A 16,507-nucleotide genomic window follows, 5' to 3' on the forward strand; every position below is an offset into this window, starting at 1 on the left:
CTATTTTATAATGACAGTAAGTAATGGTGATCTTTGCTCTTTGCCCAGTATAAATACAAACTGGATCACGAGAAGCAGAAAGGACATTATGTTGGAGTTCCAAATGCAGAAGCAGATTCGAAAATGCAGTTTGCCCTCGGCATAGGCAAAGTTCAAAGTGAACTGGAATACAAGAGACATTTTGCCAAATGGAAGACACAGTGCCACCTACCAGTAGACATGCTATCTATCGTGTCAGCTAAACAGGGTCAGTCTTTGGTCAGTGATGTTGATTACCGTCAATACTTGCATCAGTGGATCTGTCTTCCAGATCAGAATGACGTCATACATGCTAGGAAGGCCTACGATCTCCAGAGTGATGTAAGTTAATGTGAAAACTTAGCTTGAATTATTACTGTATTGTCTCTTCTTAGTGTGCTTCAGCTCTAAGTAGTGGAAACCTGCTGAATTCAGTGAATTGGCTTTGCTATTTATTAGGAATGCAAAGTACATGCCACTGTTATTTATTGCCAAGTCTGAAATGTAATAAATTCAGATGTAGTGCTCATGTTAGAATTACTGCTGTCCTTTTAACCAGTAGAAGTAAGTGCTATTATTTATGAATCTTGCTGGATTGTACAGAAAACTGTAGCTAACAGCATGGACCCTCTTTGTTTTCCCAGGCTGTTTACAAATCTGATTTAGAATGGCTACGGGGAATTGGGTGGTTGCCAAATGATTCAGTTGGAATCAACCATGTCAAATATGCTGGAGATCTCTTGAATGAGGTAACACAATGTCTTTCAATACTAAAATTTTCTTAAGAGTATTTGCAATTTAAAGTATTTTTAATGGTTAAATACATTTTTTTCTTTTTTTTTCTTTTTTTTTCTTTTATTTTTTTTTAAATAAAAAATACAACTGGAGCATTTCCAAAGCATTAATTGTGCGTGGAGAGTTTTTCTTTCCATGTAAGCTTTGTCTTATCTATGTATTCAGAATTGTTGTCTTAGCTATTCCCATATAATTGATTTGTGATCTTTTCTCTCGCATAGAGAAAGTACCGTACGAAACCTGAAACTCTTTCATTTACTCCAGTGGAGGACCGAGTTGATTATATCACAGCAAAGAAGAGTGGTGAAATTCGTAGTGATGTAAGTTTGCCAGCATTTTTCCAGACTGTTAAACTGGTCTGCATATTTAAATGGTAGGATTTTAACTTTAAAAGGATATGTAAAAAATGCTAAAGTATTCCGGGATTTCTGTGAATGTATGACATAAAGATGAATAGGTCTTCACTAGCTCCTCTCCATCACTTATTGTCGGAAGAAGATCCTTAAGCAGAATAACATCTTTCCTACACATGTGAAAAGCCAGTGCTAGTTCTGCAACCAGTTTCTTCTTTCAGTCTTGGCTGATATCATCGGTGATTATTGACAACATGAACATAAATAGCCACTTGCACTCTGGCAACCATAATCACAGAATTACAGCATGGTTTGGGTTGGAAGGGACCTTAAAAATCAGCTAGTTCCAACCCCCCTGCTACAGGCAGGGACACCTTCCACTAGAGCAGGTTGCTCAAGGCCCCGTCCAACCTGGCCTTGAACACTGCCAGGGATGGGGCAGCCACAGCTTCTCTGGGCAATCTGTGCCAGTGCTTCACCACCCTCTCAGTGAAGAACTTCTTCCTAATACCTAATCTAAATCTACTCTTTTCACTTTAAAGCCATTGCCCTTTCTCCTATCACTGCACACCCTTGTAAATATTGGGCTTTTTATCTTTTATTCCTGACTTGGCAGCTTCTGCATGCAATGTCTTTGGACAAGAACATAATCACTGAATCACAGAATCGTTAGGGTTGGAAGGGATCTCTGGAGATCATCTAGTCCAACCCGCCTGCCTAGCAGGGCCACCTAGAGCAGGTTACACAGGAACACATCCAAGTGGGTTTTGAATGTCTCCAGAGAGAGCCTCACCAGGGCCAGGTATCACTGCCCTCAACTTGCTGGCCACACTCCTCCCAGTGCACCCCAGGATACTGTTGGCCCTCCTAGGCGCAAGGGCACACTGCTGGCTTATAGTCAACTTACCACCTACCAACACCCCCAGGTTCTTCTCAGCTGACCTGCTCTCTAGTAGGTTGGTCCCCAACCTATACTGGTGCTTGGGACTCTTCCTCCCCAGATGCAGTATCCTACACTTGCCCTTGTTTAACCTCATTAGGTTTCTCTCTGCCCAATTTTCTCTCTGCCCAATTCAATAGGACCCTGCCTATCAAGGTCCCACTTTGTTTAATTCTTCTCACTTATGCCAATATACATGGACAAAACTGGTGTGCTGTCAGCTTGCCATTCTTTATATGTTTCTGGAGGCTAGTCTGTGAGGAGCTGGTCTGTGAACATTAAGTGGTCAAACCCCTTTTCAGTTCACTGGTAAAAGGTTGGCAATAACAGTGATACGGTTAAAGTGAATGGCATACTGCCATGCAACCACATACACACATTTGGGCATGTCCTGTGCTTGGAAACATGACTTGATGTAGTTACCTGTGGTTGGGAGATGCTAGAATGCTGCGTTCATAGAGAGATCATGCTGAATAAAGGGATTTGCTCTTAAAAAGCTTAAAATCTATTGCCTTGGTTCAAACACTTCTAGCTTGGTTATTGGCTGTACATCCCTGTGGACCAAACAGGTAACATGACTGACTTCTGAAGATTCTTTCCTGTCCATCCAGCTGCCTTGGAACATATTTTCAAAATTATCCCTGAGAATTTTTATGATTTCTTCTCTTGTATAATTTTCTTTCTAAAAAGCCCACCCATTTGTATGTGTGTTTAATGTGTCATGTCTAATAGCTTTGCAATTCAGGGTTTTATATACTATTTCATGCATAAAATATGGGTCTTGGTATTACGTTTTCCCAATTCTGTGATGATGCTGCAAGGCAGTCATTTCTTTCTCTTTCCTAGATTAAATACCACAAAGCATGGAATGAGGTCAAGTCAAATTATACTCTAACAGATACACCACAGCTAGATATGGCCCGAGAAGCAGCCAGAATTCTTAATCAGGTATGCTATCTCTCCCTGACAGTTTCGACTCACATTAATAACTCTTGTGAGGAATTTAGAAAACTTGCCTTATTAAAAATGTCCTGAAGGAAGGATTCGTTATCCTTGTACTTCAATAAAGGTTACATATATATGGTAATAATTATCATTGTAGTAGCGTTGAATTCCTCCTTGCTTTTATTTTCCACAGAATTTATACAAGGAAAACTGGGAGAAAGAAAAAGCCACTGGTTACCTCTTACCTCCTGACACTGTGCAAATCTGTCACGCCAAACACTCAAATGATGTCCAAAGTGAGGTAATAATTTTTCTCATTAGGAAGGCAAGTGCTTGGAAGCATGGAAATGCTGAGGGCCTTGCAAATTCACCAACAGACACAGAAAGCTTTCTCTTAGGGGTAACATACAGTAGATTTTTCATGACCCAAGAAGACCACTGTCCTCCAAATAATTCAGTCACCTTTGTTATTATGGGTTTTACAGATATCAGTGGTGAAAGGTCAGATTCTCCTTTCTACTTTCACTTTCTCCAGAAGCTGTCCTTTCAAAATCGGAAATTTAAAACATTTAGAAATGTTTAATAATTGAAGAGGTATTATGATTTTTATATATAGTTCTGATTTCACTGTTTGGCTGGAGGTTTCCTCCTTGAACAGCTGTAAGATGGTGTGCACATTACCTTTTAAATTTTTGCGTAATGGGTGTTGCAATTATTACGTGACTCGGTTTGAATGTACATTTTATCAAAACGGTGAGATATAAATACCTTAAACTGTCCACTCTTTGGACAGTCTCAAATAATTATTTACAAAAATGAGGCTAAGTGCACTAAATAAATATTAGTAAATGTTTTCTAACAAATCATGCCTCTTGTGTTGAAAATACTGTTTACTGAGAAACAGCAGCATATTTGTCTAGAAAATTCTATATTTTTGATGTGGAGGACTATACAAAATAACTTTACTGTTTGTTTTGTTTTGTAGTTTTATCTGGTCATGTACTGAAAACCTAAGACTGCAGTTCACAAATCCCTGTCTCCTTTGTTCTTTGTGTTGTCAAAACCATAGCTGTTTACAGGTTAAAAACAGAGCAGGTATAATCAGTGCTGATTTTATACATATTTCTCCCCTCTTCCATCAGCTTAAATACAAAGCTGAATATGTCAAACAAAGAGGTCACTATGTTGGAGTTGCCAGCATGAGAGATGATCCAAAACTGGTGTGGTTTGAGCACGCGGGTGAGATCCAGAATGACAGACTGTACAAATCAGACTATCACAAGACAAAATCCAAAATTCACCTCCCTCCGGATATGGTGTCAGTTGTGGCAGCAAAGGAATGTCAGACCTTGGTCAGCGATATTGACTACCGCCAATACCTGCATGAATGGACATGCCATCCTGACCAGAATGACTGTATTCAGGCAAGGAAGGCCTATGATCTGCAAAGTGATGTAAGTGATATCACATACATACTATGTAATTTCCACTTAGTTTGGTCTAAGTATATTGCACATATTATAGAAACATAGACTGATTAGGGTTGGAAAGGACCTTAAGATCATCTAGTTCCAACCCCTCTGCCATGGGCGTGGATACCTCACACTAGACCATGTCGCCCAAGGCTCTGCCCAACCTGGCCTTGAACGCTGCCAGGGATGGAGCATTTACCTTTTCTGTGGTAAACCTGTGACAACCTGTTCCAGTGACTCACCACCCTCACAGCAAAGAACTTCATAAGAATAGAAAATGTCACCCTGAATTAAATAATTTCTTTTCTTTTTCACTATCTTTTATGATTCAGAATATTTATAAGTCTGATTTGGAATGGCTTCGTGGCTGTGGTTGGATTCCTCTGGATTCAGTGGAACACAAGAAAGTTAAGAATGCACAAGAACTGATAAATAAGGTAAAAGAAAATATTTCAGCAGTTATTTGATTATCTTTTTCTCATGCACAGTGTTTAAGAAAGTATTTAATCTCTTTGCAGAGAGCATATACGAAAGAAGCCCTTGATAACTTTTCCAATTATACCAGTGTGGTTGACACTCCTGACATTGTTTTGGCGAAGGTTAACTCTGTCAATCAGAGTGATGTATGTACTTTTTTTTTTTTTAATAGAAACTGTTATATTACTAGAATTAGTAGATGACCAAATTGCTTTTGTGAAACTACACTGTGTTTAGCCTTATGCATGCGTGTGTATGCACATGGATGCTTCGTTAATAATAGACTTTTACTGGGGTAAATAAGTTTAATTAGAAGTGATATAAATGAACATCACAGTATGGCAAAAATAATTTAGCATTTTTCTGTAGAAGAATATAGCATGTCCTGTATTTAGAGTTTACATAGGTTTTGCTGATAGTAATTTAAAATTGGGTCCTGTGCTTGGTGAACAGCAGTTAGTTGTACAGTGCTAGTGGAGTTCCTGGTGTTGCTACTAAGCTGTATTGCTGATCAGTCAGTTGAATTTCGCTACAGTACTGTGTGGATTTTGTGGTGTGACATACTGATAACATTTGCCTGTGTACTATAGTGGTTGGAAGTACAAACATTACTGAAAATATGATAACAGAAATTAATGTCTACTTCTAATAGATGACACATTGGGATAGTTTATTTCTCCCATGAAGTTAACATTGTGTTTGTTTTCTTTTGTAGATAAAATACAAAGAAACATTTAACCTTGAGAAAGGCCAGTATATTGGGTCTGATGATACTCCTGCGCTGAACCATGCCAAAGACATGTCCTTGCTATACAGTGATGTAAGATTTCATAAATATCTAACTAAGCTTTAATTGTTTTGAAATGAACAATATGTGGGGTGGACTTCAGAGAATTGTTGATTTTTGTCATTAGTCTACTGGGGCACTGTGAAAGTTATTTAATCTCTTTTTTATTCGTTTTTTCTCAATTTGGATCATTGGCTAATTTCTTTCCTTATTGAACTGATCTTAAAGCACTGCTGTTGGATGTTTGGAAGCAGTAATAGCAGTAGTAGCAGTAGTAGAGTTTGTGTGACAAAACCAGTTTATAATCCCATCCAATAATATATTCTGAGACTACTAATATGAAATTTACATTTTCTTTTCTAAGAAAGGAAAATTGTAGATTATTTATGTTAATAAGTTAATTTTGATTGGAAATCTCTATTTTTTGAAAATGTGACTACTCATTCATAGGAGTAGGTGCTTCATAATTTAGTCTGAAAGTAAATGTATTTAATATTTTTTTAAATATGATGAATATTAGAGAAGTGCCACTGATAAAGTTAATGCTTTTATAATATACAATGGTTTTACTGGAAGATTTTTCACGATTTTGAACATGTATCTATAAAATTATCTATGTCAATCCTTTGCTGCACTTTTCAACAAGAGTTTGTATCTACATTTTGGATACTTGTATTACTCTGAGGAGAAATGTTGGATTCTGAATATAATAAAGCAAGCAGAAATCATCTCAGATTTGTGTTCAGGTACCTTCCTGAATTGGAACACTCGTTCTGTTTGCCTTAGTCACACTGAATATGTGTTCAAAATTAACATTTCTCATTTACTTTACTGGGACAATTCAGTGACTCTGTAAGTTATATTCTATGTGTGTATAAATGGCAAAGTCAGGTTTCTTGAAAATAATAATGGATTTTTTACCAAAACTTCTATGTGTTTGTTTCTTGGTTTTGTTTGGGGTTTGTGTTTGTTTTGTTTTGTTTTGTTTTGTTTTTGTCTAGAAACGTTATAAAAATGCTTGGGAAATTAGCAAGCCCATTGGTTATTCTTTGGATGAGAAATATATTCCACTTGTTGGAGCAAAGCATGCAAACTACATAAATAGTGAGGTTCGTATGAATTCTCCATTATTTCTTTTCCTTTATTTTCCATATGCATTGTTAGAATGAACTTTAAAATTTCCACATGAATATTTTGCAGCTTAAATATAAGGAAATATATGAGAAGCTGAAAGGCCATTACCTGGCTGGGAAGGAGATTGATGATTTCCCCAGTGTCATTCATTCACTAGCATTCCAGAAAATGAGAAGTGCGGTAAGGAGAGAATTAGCCTCACTGTAGTATTTTCCCATTTTCTTTATTTTAGCATGACATATTTAAATGTAAGTAATGCAATACTTAAAAACATCAGTAAAAGTTTTTTCAACATGTTTATGTTTCCTGAATGGTTATGTTTTAACAAGGTTGAATAATTGAACTTGAAATGATTCAGGAGAGTAAGAAGAGATTTGTTTAGCTAGTAGACATATTAGAAGAGAGGGAAAAAAAACCCCACTGCTTTTCTGTTTCAGTTTAAGAATCTGAGCAGTAAGAAAAAGTACATGACTTGGGATTCTTTTGCTTTATACATATTTTAAAAAAAAGTGTTAATTTTGAATTAAAATGGGAATATAAGAACTGGAAAAGTGAAACACCCATTTGGTATTTTCTTACCACGGCACATACAACATATCATGCAGGACATAGTATAATCCCAAATATTCTGTCTTCATTTGGACAAGGAGATTTAACTAGATTAAAAACATGTTTTGTAGCATGTGACTTTTTTTTAATCTTGAATTCTTGTTAGTTTTCTCACCTGCTGTTAAATCTGTAAGTGAATAAGGTCATTCTTGTCCTTCTAGAACATTATCAGAATAAATGGTGATTAATTTAAGATTTCATTCTGTTGAATCCCATGGGTGTTTAACTACTAAATACAGAAAGCATGCCTTGGATTATGCTGTAACCTGTTAGAGTCAAAATTGTGCAAAAAATCACTATTATCTCTTCTTGTCTTTTCCCCAATCTTTCCTTTTTAGTTGGCCTACAGAAAGAATTATGAAGACACCAAAACAAACGTCCATATTCCAAGTGACATGATGAATCATGTGCTAGCCAAGAAGTGCCAATATATCCTCAGTGATCTCGAATACAGAACTTACTTGCATCAATGGAATTGTTCACCTGAAGAAAATGATGTTATTCAAGCCAAAAGAGCCCAGGAAATTTTGAGTGATGTATGTGTTTCATTTATTTGTTTGGCATTTTAGTAGCCTTTCATGTATTTTTTCCATGGTATTTAAATATAAAATACTTTAAAATATCTTCCATGGTGTAGAAATAGGAAATTAATAACCATGGTCTTAGATTGCTTAGAAGCATAGTACCAAAAATTACATTTTTACAAGGTTTGGGGGGACATTTTACTGATCTGGTTATTTATTACTCATTCGTAAATTGGAAAAAAAAAAAAAAGTTAACATTATGAAACCGTCTCAAAGGTCACTATCAGCACTTTATCTCCTTTGACTGGATGAGACTGTATAGCAAGCTTACCATCTGGTCCATGCACATTGGTACAGTCAGAATGTGGCTGTACTGCAGTGATCATTATGTATTGTAATTGGGATTGTTGTGATTTGCACATGGGCCAGGACAGCATCCACAATCATTCTGGATCCAATGGGTCTGGAAAAGACTTCATTCATTTGGCTTGTGTTGGTGCACAGGGTCTCGACTGAGTGAATGGCACAAAGAACCACAACACTTTTTCATATTACATAGCCAACAGTATCTCAGCTTAGGCCAACCAACCTTCCTAATAAAATGTGATGATGTGTTAATTCCTTAGCCCATTGCTATGCTGTATTATTTGGTTTAGTATCCCTTGCAAATCCTGTGGGTAAAAATCATTCAGTCAAACCAAGAGATAGGCCAGTCTTCTCTGTGCTCACATTTAAATTTCCAAATAGATTGGAATTACTGAGAGCGCCTGATTCAGATTCAGTGCTAACCTTCAGCATTGAATTTCCGCAAGTGGAAGACACTGAATATATAGAAGAAAAAAAAATACTACTGCCTTCAAGCAGAAGGCAGACTTCTTCGTAACTTAATGGTCTGTTTTCTTCCATACAGGTGGTGTATAAAGATGACTTAAATTGGCTGAAGGGACTTGGATGTTATGTCTGGGATACTCCACAAATCCTGCATGCTAAAAAATCATATGACCTCCAGAGCCAAGTAAGCTTGCTTTCCTCAAAAGTAAATATTTATAAGATTTTTTTTCTTCCATTTGTGATTCACTGGGACTGACCTGTCTTAGTCCAGAGCAGAATGAAGTAATTCCTATTACATCAGAATATTTTTTTTACAAACTATTATAATGCACTCTTTCAGTTTCATCTGTAAAGACATGATGGACAAAAAACCAGAATGGAAGGACAGCAAGGTTGTGGGATTTAACAGTGAGAAGATAACACTTTGTCTTTCTGTATGCTGCCATGTACACAAGATACCTCAGTGAGACATTTATGTTGGGAAAATGGTGTCTCTTGACTTGCCGATTTTACCCTTAGCCTACTAGATGCTATACAGTGATGTGCAATTTTCATTATTCCTTAGTTCATACTGAGTATAAAGTATTTCTTCTGTATGGCCTGTCACTTTTGAAGTTGGTCTTTAGTGGGCCAGAATCTTGGGCTTCAGTTGTCCAGAAGTAATTTTAAAGGAATGTGAAAGGGAATTTCCTGGTCATTTTCAGCATTAATGTTTTGTTTTGTTTCCTTAGATAAAATACACAGCTGCAGGAAAAGAGAATTTTCAGAACTTTGGAGTTGTTACTGACACACCTCTCTACGTAACTGCAGTGCAGAGTGCTATAAATGCCAGTGATGTGAGTATCCCCACTTTTTCTACTCAGGCTTTCCCCATGCTCCTTCTGAGAATTGAAAAAACTAAACCTGTCTTTCATCTTACAGGTCAAATACAAAGAAGATTTCCACAAAACTAAGGACAAGTATACAACTGTGACTGAAACAGTAGATTCTGAAAGAGTTAATAATTTGAAAAATCTCTTTAGCAATGTAAGAATTTTTACACTTCTCTTTTTTTTTTCCTCTTAAGGTGCTACTACATGGGATTTTTGTTTATTTTGTTCATTTGCTCTGTTTGAAGATAAATGTCCAAATATGAAATTTATCAAAGCTAGTGGTAGCCCTCTGCATTTCTTCAATGTGGAGAAGAAGCTGTATTTCAGGCAAAGGACATATTTTCTAACTGTAGTTCCAGTCTTGTCAAAATAGAATCATTAATAAATGGATTCCCTGAAGAAAATTGCACCTGAACAAAATTCAGACCTTGTATGAGAATGATCATGAATAGTTAGAAAGCATTTTTGTCATCCTTTTTGTGCACTGTCAAGATTAAACCAGTGTACAGCCTCTTGATATTAAGTAATAGTTACAGTGTATAAATAAAAACAGAAGTGATTTTGATTTCTATTGTCCATTGGTTGTTACTCAGGAGAATTTTTCCACTCACAGATACTTTCTATTTCCCCACAGAACCTCTACAAGAGAGCTTGGGAAAAAGTGAAAGCGACTAGCTATGCAATGCCCTCTGATGCTGTATCCCTAGCACGCGCAAAAGAACTGAAGCATAACGCTAGTATTGTAAGCGAATAAAATACTTTATTCATGCCTTGCATATACTATAGGTATAATTAAAAAATAAAAAAACCCCAAACCGTAACTTCTATTTTTAATTTAGATATAGTATGTATCTGTAAACAATCAGTTTTCTGTGCTAAGCATGAACTACCTTAAAAGTTAGATAATCCCTTGCTTATTTTTGTAGAAATTAATGTCACATTTTATAGTAATAGAAACTTTTTCTTGGAAAAATTTTTTTTTTTTTTTCTAGTTTAAATTGCAGAAGCATCCAGGTCAGAAAAACACCAAATGTCTTTAAGTCATGCTTTACCAAGTATAGAAGGACATAATCTTATGCTTTACTGAACTGAGGCTTATGAGTGATCACTTTATTCATGGATCTTTAAATGAAAGAGTGGGAACAATAAATTAGTAGCTTATTCTATATCTATTTATTTTTAAAGTCTTCTAGTCAGCTGTTGTTATTTTTACAACATGATATTTATATGCTTTCTTTGCCATTTAAAATAAAATTAAAACCCAAGATCCTGCTTTAAAGGCTTTCTCTGCTTGTTGGACTGAACTAGATATTTTACTTAGTGGTAAATTTTGTTTCAAAAATACAGTCGACTTGTTGGAGTCAGTTATTTGTTGCTTTTCTTTGCATCTGGTTAGGTAAAATACCGGGAAGAATATGACAAGTTTAAAGCACTGTACACATTACCCAGGGGTGTTGAGGATGACCCTAATACAGCAAGGTGCCTTAGAGTTGGGAAGCTTAATATTGATGTAAGTGTTGTTTTCTGATTTGTCTTTTCCTGATAAAACCATACTTATCTCAGAAGAGGCTACTCAAAGAATCCACATGCCTTCATTCAGATGCCATTTTCCTACATGCATTTGGCAGTGTTCAGTATTTGCTGAATTCTGTCATAAATTTATGAATGTCTTTTCAAGCTTGTGACTCAACTGTTAAACTGCCTGCATGGCTAAACCTTTAGTGTAACATGTTTATGTATAAAATGCAGCACCAAATGGTCTACCTCCTTTAAACATGTGCACGCAATGAAAATTTGATAAAGCATTGTGAAATTGTTAAGATATGGCAAATTATTTTTAGAGCAGGCAAGATGTAAATTTCAGTCATAGCCTAAGTGATTGATCTCCCACCAACATTCCATGAAAATAATAATTCTGCTTCAAATTTATCAACACTTAATACTTCAGATTATTTGTCAGCATTATTAATATACTGGTTTAACTCTGCAGCGTCTGTACAAGGAAGTCTATGAAAAGAATAAAGCCAAAGTCCACATTATTCCAGACATGGTAGACATAATTTCTGCTAAGGATGCACAGAAGAAAATCAGTGAAATCGATTACCGCACACATCTCCATGACTGGATCTGTCTACCCGATCTTCAAATCAATGCCCATGTTCGGAAAGTAACTGATCAAGTCAGTGATGTAAGTTCACAAAGAATGTGTTTGTGGCTCACTTATTGAAGAGATTCTTGCCTTTATGCTCTATTAGAGGAAATGACTTAGCAAAAACTCAGAGCTCTCTGAAGTTGACACTTCTGACAATCTGTTACATTATGCAGTGCTAAACAGCATCTGTATCATGTTTTTGTAACACTTAAGTGCATAGTTGATGTGGCTTAATACGTGTAATTTCAGTGTTGTCAGTGTAGGCATTGGGTCATAACATTGCAGTTGTATAGATTCAGCCATCCCTGCCTATAAAATGTCTTTTATTATTTGGTTGCGTAAGGTGTGGAAACTTCGGAAGTTTGAGAAGATCCTGGTGGTGTAATGATTCCATGCACTTGCCTTGCATAGGTCAGTGCAGTAGACCAGCAATGATCTATCAGTAAGTCATTGCCCAGTAGGATATGCAAGTAGGTTTTTTTAATAATTATTGGGTTTTTAAATTTATTGACCAAATAGAAGCAATGAAGAGAAATTATTTAAATTCCAAATGAAATTGTTTTGATTTTCTCAAACAAACAAACAAAAGTAAAAATACTGGATGTTTTACTTGCCATCTTTTGACAGTTGTGTTTCAGACTGATTTAGCAAAAAGGGATTAAATCTTAGTGGAAGTCTTACAGATTGTTGCTTTGCTCTGATACATTAGGTGGTATACAAGGATGACCTTAACTGGCTGAAAGGCATTGGCTGCTTTGTTTGGGACACTCCTGAAATTCTCCATGCCAAACATGCCTACGATCTTCGCAATGATGTGAGTGGATACACTGGTTTTACTTCTAGGTTTTTTCACACCACTGTATTAAAAGGATGGAGTAGCTTTATACTACCCTAGATATAATCTGGAAAATGTTCTCTATCCTTGTCTACTGAAGTATTCATTAAATAGTCATAAATGGTTATTTAAACCTTACTGCTCTAGAAGTATATATTGTCAGGATACGTCCCATTCAAGAAGGCATAAACATATTTTTTAATACGTGTCTTCTCAGAAAAGCACTTAACATAGTAATACTTCATTCAGAACCCTTGAAGTAAAGCAGAAGTGATGCAGAATTATTTTTTCCTCTCAAGATCTTAGGACATGTCCTTAATTTACGACTAAGCCATTTGAATGGGAGAATAACCATTCTGGGTTTTGAGAATGTATGTCCCTTCCCAAATCCTGTATCAGAAGTATGTTGGATCTTTATCATATGGTACATATGCCTATTCTATGAATGAATATTGACATTTTCTAATATTCCTTGATAAAACTTATCTACTGTTCTTATCTAGTAAGGTGCCATGTTCATTTATTCAGCCAGAATTTCAATACACTTTCTCTTTAAATGCTGGTTCACTAACAGAATAGTTCATTAATAAAATAAGTAGTGAATATAGTAAATATAATAATACATTCCATTAACAATGACTAGCCTTACTAATTAAAGCTCTGAATTTCTCTTAACAGATTAAGTACAAATCTAAGGCAGAAAAGATGAAGAATGACTACACTGTGGTCACAGACACTCCTGTCTACGTCCAGAATGTTCTCAGTGGCTTGAATTCAAGTGAAGTAAGTGTTTGTATCGCCCTTCACCCCCATATTGTATATGCCATACCTCACAAGTTCTAGAAATGGGATTTTTATAATTTTTTTAATAATTTAATCATTGCTGGTTATGTGCAACTCACTGCCTATGCCTTTATAAAGATATGAGAACACAATCACTAAAATCGTTAATTGCCTGAATCAAAAAAACGCATCCAGTTTTTTAGGAGAAATTGCTGTATGTGTTCAAACAATATATTCTGCGAGAAACATCAGAATTATGAATCTCTTCTAATTGCTTTTTCTTTTTTCTCAGGCTGTCTATCGTAGTGAATATCTGCACAACGTTAAAGGCAAAATGATTCCCACTGATAAAACAGTAGATTTGGAGCGGGCGTATCATGCAAACAAAATACAGAGTGAAGTAAGTATAAAACTTTCGGGTTCACAGGGTTTCTGATATCCAGAAAGCAAATTCTTTAAAAGTTAATGCCTGTATTCAGCTTTTCAGATAAAGAAGGTAGATTTCATTGGTCTAAAATGAAAGTGGGGAAATGTCTTCATTTAACCTACAAGTATGTGTTATAATGCAGACATGGGGGAAATCATTTGCCAGTTGCAATGAAAGATTTCCTGTATAGCCAATGAATACTCTCAAATATTACACACAGTAGTCACAAACTCTCTCTTTCTCTCTCCTGTTGCAGAATTTGTATCGCTGGGCTGGTGTGAATGCCCTGCCTACTGGATACAGCCTTCCCACAGACACCCCCAGCTTTCAGCATGCTAAACATGTCCAATACATTGGAAGTGATGTAAGTCATGTACTAAGTCCTTCCACAACATGAGTTGCAAGGGAATATGTGATGCCTATCCTCTATGAGCACACAATTGTTTGAGACACTTATTTCTCAGATATGAGACTGCTTTTCAGAGAGCAACAAGAGTGGGGTAGTTTCATGTGGATGCCTGAGCCAGGAACTGAAGGTGACCATAACATAGGCAGTGACCTCATCATCTGGAGGGAAGTCCCACTGTACCTGAATGGGGTGGACAGAGCAGGGTGCTGGTAGCATCAACAGTCCCAGACAACGGGAGGAACCAGGGCCAAGGTCCACCCAGGGGGTTCCAGTCAGGAGCTGTGGGAAACAGGGCAAAGATTGGAGACAAGCTATCTACCACAATAGGTCCAAGGTAAATCCAGGAGACAGGGCTAGAACCAAGTTACTGACAACACAGGACCAATAATGTTTGCCTTAGCAGAATTTAAATGTTAACAAACCCCATAATTACCTGAAGCAATTACTATCAAAATATAAATTTCCTCAGGCAAATGCAAATACCTTATTAGATGTAAGAGAAATTTAAAACATTATTAATCTTGGGCTGCATGATAAAGGTAAAAATGATGATGTGTATTTAACTCTGATATAGCTATATCTCACTTGCTTATCTCTAAAAATCTGACTCTCTATACTTCACAAATTCCTAGCAAAACTGCAGTATAATTAGAATCATGATCAAATGTAGTTTCTATATGTTTTGTTCTTTTTTCCACTTTATAGTTGAAATATAAAGAAGCCTATGAACACATGAAAGCTAAAGGCTATACTCTGGGACCTAACGATGTTGGGTTTGAAAATGTGAAGAAAGTGAATCAAGTCATTAATGAGGTATGGTAAATATGTGTATTTGCTTATGTTGTATTTGTAGTGACCAAAATACGAGTGATGAGAGTTGTAGGATCCCTGTTCTTTGAGGCTTTTAAGAGCTGTGTAGGCAGATATCCATCAAGAAGGTCAAGGGATCATTGATTCAGGCTTGGAGTCAGGCTGTATGGCTTTTTAAGGTATTTGATAGCTTTAACTTTACGTAATTGTGTAAAACTGTTACCATAATATAAAATCAGTTGCAGCCTTATTTTATTAACTGATCTGCTGCTACTTCATTAAAGTTGCATAGAGATTATTATATCTGTATGACACTGGGTCTCAATAGTTTTAGATTTTTATATATATGTACTCAGTTCTTTGATCATTGGCTTCAATAGGATGAAAATTAAACATCAAAGAATTCAGGTCTCAGGTTTTCTATGTATTAAAGATGCTGCTATAAAAAAACAACTGTGGAATATCTTTGCCTGTTAGGAAATAGTATGTTTGCTCCCTTTTCTCTGGTAGTTATGCAATATCCAGCAAAAACCCCTGCCCTTATAAGAGAGATGCTTACAGTCTGCCAAACTGTTTGCCATTTTAAGTTTTTAAAATGTAGAATGCTGTCTTCTTTGATACAGAGGTTGTATCGGGCAACATACCACAAGTACAAGGATAAGATTCATACCACTCCAGACACACCAGAAATCCGTCAAGTCAGAGCAACACAGGAAGCTGTCAGCTATGTATGTATCTTTCTAACACAACCAGAAGAGATTTAGAATATTCAGCATGACCAAACATGAAATGCTGTTTTTTCTTTGTCTTTCAGCTGATCTACAAGTCAGATTTCTTTAGGATGCAGGGACACTTGATTTCTTTGCCATACACTCCCCAGGTGTTGCACTGCCGCTATGTTGGGGACATCACAAGTGATGTAAGCAACTTCTTTTAAGATACCTGCTATTTGAATACAACACACCTAATGCTTTTATACTGAGAGTGGCATTTGACTTCTATCATTTGTATTCTCTTCTGCAATAGATAAATGCTTTGTCACTGTGTTTAGAGACTGATTAATGAAATTATCCTAAAAGTTAACTTTGGATTTTTCTTTTTATAATTGCCTCAGAATAAATACAAAGAAGATCTGAAGTGGTTGAAGGGCTTGGGTTGCTTCCTGTATGATACTCCTGATATGGTTCGTGCTCGTCATCTGCGTAAGCTTTGGGTAAGATTTTGTTTCTGAGAACCATGTATAACAATAATTGATTTATTTACATGCATGCTATGTACTTCCAGGAAGTATATAAAAATGAATAAAGACTTATGACAGAATTTCTTACCATAAA

At 36.2% G+C, this 16,507-nt stretch overlaps 1 protein-coding gene across 1 annotated transcript in view; it reads left to right on the plus strand.

Moving 5' to 3' along the window:
• NEB (nebulin) overlaps positions 1 to 16,507 on the plus strand; it is a 128,701-nt gene that overhangs the window by 69,401 nt on the left and 42,793 nt on the right. Inside the window, exons 87-112 of the mRNA XM_030488081.1 lie at positions 49 to 360; positions 663 to 767; positions 1,035 to 1,133; positions 2,953 to 3,054; positions 3,245 to 3,352; positions 4,194 to 4,505; positions 4,856 to 4,960; positions 5,042 to 5,146; positions 5,716 to 5,820; positions 6,789 to 6,896; positions 6,988 to 7,101; positions 7,869 to 8,066; positions 8,965 to 9,069; positions 9,617 to 9,721; positions 9,807 to 9,911; positions 10,392 to 10,499; positions 11,154 to 11,267; positions 11,748 to 11,945; positions 12,619 to 12,723; positions 13,423 to 13,527; positions 13,820 to 13,927; positions 14,211 to 14,318; positions 15,069 to 15,176; positions 15,797 to 15,901; positions 15,988 to 16,092; positions 16,288 to 16,386. Coding sequence (XP_030343941.1) covers positions 49 to 360; positions 663 to 767; positions 1,035 to 1,133; positions 2,953 to 3,054; positions 3,245 to 3,352; positions 4,194 to 4,505; positions 4,856 to 4,960; positions 5,042 to 5,146; positions 5,716 to 5,820; positions 6,789 to 6,896; positions 6,988 to 7,101; positions 7,869 to 8,066; positions 8,965 to 9,069; positions 9,617 to 9,721; positions 9,807 to 9,911; positions 10,392 to 10,499; positions 11,154 to 11,267; positions 11,748 to 11,945; positions 12,619 to 12,723; positions 13,423 to 13,527; positions 13,820 to 13,927; positions 14,211 to 14,318; positions 15,069 to 15,176; positions 15,797 to 15,901; positions 15,988 to 16,092; positions 16,288 to 16,386 — 3,351 coding nt within the window. The remainder of the gene's footprint in view (positions 1 to 48; positions 361 to 662; positions 768 to 1,034; positions 1,134 to 2,952; positions 3,055 to 3,244; positions 3,353 to 4,193; positions 4,506 to 4,855; positions 4,961 to 5,041; positions 5,147 to 5,715; positions 5,821 to 6,788; positions 6,897 to 6,987; positions 7,102 to 7,868; positions 8,067 to 8,964; positions 9,070 to 9,616; positions 9,722 to 9,806; positions 9,912 to 10,391; positions 10,500 to 11,153; positions 11,268 to 11,747; positions 11,946 to 12,618; positions 12,724 to 13,422; positions 13,528 to 13,819; positions 13,928 to 14,210; positions 14,319 to 15,068; positions 15,177 to 15,796; positions 15,902 to 15,987; positions 16,093 to 16,287; positions 16,387 to 16,507) is intronic.

Source organism: Strigops habroptila, chromosome 5, assembly GCF_004027225.2.
Source record: "Strigops habroptila isolate Jane chromosome 5, bStrHab1.2.pri, whole genome shotgun sequence".
NCBI classification, from domain to species: Eukaryota; Metazoa; Chordata; class Aves; order Psittaciformes; family Psittacidae; genus Strigops; species Strigops habroptila.